Raw genomic sequence first — 5,840 nt, 5'->3', positions numbered from 1 at the left:
GTCCCCATATATCCGCAGTTTGAAAAAATCCCCGTACGCGAACCCATATTCGCGCGGACACCATTGTTAATACCATACTCGTACCCTATGGGTACCTCAATACTTGTACCTGTTTATCCGAGTTTGTAGTAAAATTAAATCAATTAATTACAACATATCATAGGGTTTTAAGTTTTTTAACAATATTAAAAAAATTATGGATGTTATTGTTGAGTTAAGAAATAAATAAACATTTTTATTAGAATGTGTAATAGTTTAGTAGCGATATATTTTTAAAAAATTGATAAATCTGAATTTTTATATAAAAATATAAATGACATTTTATAAATATTTAGTGCGGGTATGGGACGGGGTGGGTAGTAAGATACTCGAGTCCACTCATACTGGCTTATTTTAATGGATAATTACTCATGCCCATACCTGTATCCATTTTATGAGTTTTATCCTATTGTTGTGGACATTTTCCATGGGTACCTATAGGGTATGGGCCAAATTGTCATCCATAAGTGAGTGTGAGACAAAGAAAAACTAAAAAATTTGTTGTTTAAGTTGTGAAAAATATGGACATTATGCAGCTGAATGTTAAATTGGAAGGGAAGACAACCAAAGATCAAAGAAAAAGCAAAAATTGCATAAGAAGATTCATATTTTGATCTTATTCTATTGATGATAACAACAATGGTAACACCCCAATTTTAGTTATTTAATTTTAATTTAATTTATATTAGTTCATTTTATTTTATTCAATTAAATATTAGAAATAATAAAAAAATAGATATATTTTAGAGTCGGGAGAAAATAGAATTTTATTCAAAAATTAGAGAGAAATAAGTGTTTTGAGTAAAGAGCGGAGGGTGTGGTGAGATTTAGTGAGAATAATAAAATTATTATTTTAATTGATATAATTGAGTTATTAGGATAAAATAGATAGCTATTATTTTAATTGATTTAGAGTATTATTTGAATTAAAATAAAATAAGAGAAATAAAGGTTTATTAAGGGTGTGAGAAGAGTTGAGAGGCGAGAGAAGTAACTAAGAGTTTTAGGTTAAATAAATAGATAATATGAGAGAAAGTGTTGTCAAATCTTGAAATTGAAAAAAGTTTAAAAAAGAGGAAGAGCTTAGGAAGGAAGGAAGTGGTAGATCCCAAGAGGCCAAGGGTTTATCAATCTACAATTATCGTGGGTGTTTAGATAGTCCAATAGTGAGGGATCCTTACCCTCATGTCTTCTTCTTCTTCTACTTTTGTATTTGTGGTTGTTGTTTTTGTGGCATAAAAGGGTTTGGGCAAAATCCTTTGAGGTGTTTATTGATAGATTTCCCTTATTCCAATGAATGTGTTATTGTTATTTAAATCTTTGATGAACTGCTGTTGTTTGATAATATGTGGTTGTGCCTCATTTAGACAAATTCTTGATAATATGTGTTTTTCGGGTGAAAACCATAAAAAGCCAAAAAGTGGAGAAAAGTTGAAAAATCCGATTCAGTACAGAATCGGCCATCCCTTATGCGGTATTTTGGTTCAGGATCGAGATGCTTCATTGATGTTCGATGACATCCATCTGGCCTAATGCGAGACATAAACAATAATGTGCAGAAAAATGAGAAAATTAGTGGAGAATTGATTGCATTTTCATGGAGGAATGGGCTGCTATTTATAGGCAAATAAAAATTCTCAAATCATTGTTGTCGCCACCCAAGGTGACGACTTGGACCCAGACATGAAGATAATTCGCCAGGCCCATTGGCGACATGGTCCAAAAACAAGTGGACCCACACATGAAGAAACTAGTAGTTTCTTTTAAATTTAATAGTTAAAATAATTTAACTAAAAAAATAAAATGAGTGTTGTGGCCACGCCCCTGGTGACTTGGGCCAAAAATTGTGTGTGTTCGCCAAGCCCATATAGTGTGTTCGCCACCCATGACAACATTGTGTACTTTTTAGCAATTTTTGGTCATTTATATAATGAGTTAAAAGGTAGTGCACTGACAGTGTAAAATAATTTTACACTGTCATCCAATAGAAAATCATAAATGTGCCATGTCATTAAGTTTTTTTTAAATAAAAAAATGGTTTAATTGGATACATGGGTGGTGATTGGTTGACAGTGTAAAAATATTTTACACTGTCAGTGCATCACCCCTTTTCTCTTTAATTTATTTTAAAACATGATTATTTTAGAATTTTTTTAAAAAACATGGTTATTAAAAAAAAATTCTTATTCTTATGTAGTATTATTCATATCATTATTTCATAAATATAGACAATGTATCACGTAATTTTTATGCTAATCTTCCCATAGGATAACTGACATTTGTCTCATTAAAACAAATCATTGATCAAAGTAACCCCTTGACCTTATTAGTCACATCCCATCCCAACCAACAACAATCTAAACTAATATTGCGGACATATCATTCAACATTGCTTCAACATTCTCATACTTAAGTCAAATTTAAAAACATACTTAGAATTCAAACAACATATTACAATATTAAATTATAAATACCAAAGGTACCCCAATGGCCATCTCCCTAAAACATTAACAAAACATTTACTTCCAAAAATACCCTTACACAAACCATAACCTAATAGTACTAACAACACTCTAGTACATTCCAAACATCTCAATATTGGAAAAGTTAATCCTAATAATGCAAATAATTAAGTTTACTAATCATTATAATGCTTAATTAACCTCAAACCCTTAATTAATAGTTCCACATGCAATCAAGCTCAGATGAACCTAACCCTCCCATGTTATGACCACCACCGTCAACCACCGTTCTTTGCTCCTCCTGCGGCATACCCCACCCCCCAAGAACATCACCACCGCTTAAAGGTTGCGCCGCCGCAGAGGAAAAAAAGAAAGGCAGCTGAAGATTATCTTGCAGTGATCTCAAGCTTGGAAAAGCAGAAACACCGACATTTCTCTGAAACCTTGCAAATGGATCCATTGTTGTTGCATTCATAGAAGGAGAAATAAGATCAAAACTTCCATTGTTGTTGTTGTTGTTAAAGCTGTTGTTGAGACCAGATACAACATTTGATGTTGTAGATGATGTGGAGAAACAGGACACGTGCTCCTTTAGATCAGTGTTGTTGGAGCTGTTGTTGTAAGAACACATTTGACCGCCGTTGAATGCGGCGGTGCTAGCGGCAGCGTTGTTGGAGTATGGAGATGAATCAAGTAGTGGTGGTAGATAAACTGAAGAAGGTGAACTTGGTTCAGCGCAAAGACTCATATTGTTGTTACTTGCAGAAGCTGTTGAGGCTATTTTGGTCTTTTTTGAACCACTTGTGGTGGCTGTCACGGTGGTGCTTCCGTTTCCGGTGTTGCTCTTTTGGAAAACACGTGATATCACCCATTCATCCTTCATGAATTAAAATTTTTAAAAAAATCATTAAAAAATTAGTGAGTAAGAACAAAAAAAAAAGGATCTTATTGTTAATTAATGCAACTGTTTAAAAGTGAGATTTTAGTGGAAAATCAGAACATGAAAAAAAAATAGTATTGTTGGTAGTAAATGATGATGATGATAAGCTCTATGCAAAATGAAACTGTGAAGAAAATGGCAGTGATACATAGTACTTCTACTGCACTGGTTTTAATTTTTGGATTATAATGAAAACTTGTTTAAAATAATATAAACAGTTGAAGTTAATGAATGTGATTGGTTATGGTTCCCATGCAAACACATGTATTCACAAAAGTGTGATAAGAAACTCTAACATGCACCATAGGGTATTAACCAAGATTGATTAGTTCTGTGGTGTAATCATATCCCCAAAAGTACAAAAAAGCGCCTAATCGAGAAAAATCATCAACATAGATAAATGAAACCGATGCATATAGAAAGCTAATAGGAAACAAGATTCCACCTATCTCTATAATGTAGTCTCTTGAAACAATCAAAATGCGGCTCATATAATCACTTGAACTGTGTCAGTGATTTATTTTTATGAAAAATGAATTAGTACCTTGGAGTTTCTAGAGAGGAAATGGTAAGCAAATTTGCCTTCAAGACGATACTCATGCATAACCCAGTTACTCTTTTCACCTTTTGGTGCTCTTCCTCTGTAGAAAACAAGGGTTTTCTTCATACCAACAAGAGAGTAGGTTTTGGAACTGTAAATCTCTCTGTCTTTCCCTGTTGCTTTCCAATAACCAGCTTCTGTAGCTCGATTAGTACGTAACCCAGTTGGGTACTTCCTGTCACGTAAACTGAAGAAGTACCATTCTTTCTCACCCATCTTAGCTTTCTCTGTTCAAAACCAAAAGGTTGAAGTTAACAAACATGGATTCATTCATAGAGAAAGAAAATGATTAGTAATAGTATAGTTAGAGTTACCTGGTAGCTCCCATGGTTCACATTTGTTGAGATCAACTTCAGCTATGGCTCTTGCAGTGAAAGTGTTGTCAAGAACTTTCTTCAGAAGGTAGAACGTGATGAGTTCTTCATCAGTAGGATGGAAACGAAAACCAGGTGGTAAATGAGCATCACTGTTATTGTTCATGTTGTTGATGTGGGAGAAACTATGGTGGTAGAAGCTTTCCATTTGAGAAAATGAAAAGCTCTCAAGAAGAGAGAAATGAGAAAGAGTGGTTATAAAGAAGAAATACAAATCTTAATGGCTTTTCATTATATAGGAAGAGATTGAAGCAAAATAGTGAAAAGAAATTATGAGAAAGGGTTCCACTTTTTCTTCTTTAGTTGGAATAGTGTTAAAGCCTTTATTTATAAAGAGTTTTGTTTTTGAATTGATGAATCAAGTGGCAGAGAGAAAAAGGTAAAATAGTCGAATATATAATTAATAATAAAGCTGGAAAAATGAAAATCAATTTTTTTTTCAGCAGTGTCCTATTGTGTTGTGTTTCTCTCTCTTTCTCTCTGACAAGAAGGGTTATCATAGATAATAAACGATCCACGTAGAGAGAGAAAGTGATGTACGAGGGAGTGGGGTAGCAGCTAGGTTTGGAGTATGCGTGCGTGCGTGAAGAAATATTGTGCAGGTATTCCTCTGTCAGTAGAGAAATTGTAACAGAGAGGGAACAGAAAGTAACTAGTTTAACAAGATAAAAGAGATAAAAGCTTTTTCTTAAGCATAAAAAATAATAACGAGAGATTTTTACCATGTAAATATATATAAGTTGATAAAGCTGATACATATCTTGTGTGTCAGCACAGTAGTACATATTAGTTATATTAAATTTTATAATGAAACACCAACTATTTTTATTGCACCTGCTTTCTTCATTTTTATTTATGTGGAATATCTTTTGCTTCAACTTCATCATTCTAATCTCAACTACTCTTTAAATTATTGCACTTCTGTCATTCTATATATAAGGAACGTTTTTGTTAATTTAATGTTACTTATAACTCAATTTTTTTAATTAAAATTGATTTTTTTACCAAATTAGAAGTGGAAAATGGACATGTCCGACCAATTAAATTTTATCTTTTAAAAATATGTAAGACAGACATTGTTGAAAGGGCAGATTTAAAATATTGATCTGCCTTACAAAATAAAGAGGACGGAACGGGACGACACAGATTTACGGGCGCCTCATCTTTATACTCTAAAAATAATTAGGATAACTTAATGTAGATGTACACGTCTGCCAAAGCTTACGAAAGTACGATTAAACGAAACATGTCTAATAGATTGATTCTATTTTCCCACCATTACGCCTAATTGCATAATTAATCTCTCAAGTCTAAAAAGATTATAATAGGTAGTAAAGTTTTCTTTCAAAATAGTTTAATATTGCTGCTTATTTAAAATTCAATTCTTTTTCTTGGGTTAATTGATTTTTAATTATATTTAAATT

The 5,840-nt window shown here is 32.8% G+C and overlaps 1 protein-coding gene across 1 annotated transcript; it reads right to left on the bottom strand.

Moving 5' to 3' along the window:
• Positions 1 to 2,547: 2,547 nt before the first annotated feature.
• Positions 2,548 to 4,587, bottom strand: LOC131647847 (protein CUP-SHAPED COTYLEDON 2-like). Its single transcript, XM_058917666.1, has 3 exons — positions 4,357 to 4,587; positions 3,986 to 4,269; positions 2,548 to 3,378 (listed from the first exon to the last, which is right to left on the bottom strand). Exons 1-3 carry the CDS (start codon positions 4,562 to 4,564, stop codon positions 2,716 to 2,718), a joined length of 1,155 nt encoding a protein of 384 aa, XP_058773649.1. The 5' UTR covers positions 4,565 to 4,587; the 3' UTR covers positions 2,548 to 2,715.
• Between the last annotated feature and the right edge of the window lie 1,253 nt (positions 4,588 to 5,840).

The sequence above is a fragment of the Vicia villosa genome, linkage group LG2 (assembly GCF_029867415.1).
Source record: "Vicia villosa cultivar HV-30 ecotype Madison, WI linkage group LG2, Vvil1.0, whole genome shotgun sequence".
Lineage (NCBI taxonomy): Eukaryota > Viridiplantae > Streptophyta > Magnoliopsida > Fabales > Fabaceae > Vicia > Vicia villosa.
This window is presented reverse-complemented; position numbering and strand designations above follow the sequence as displayed.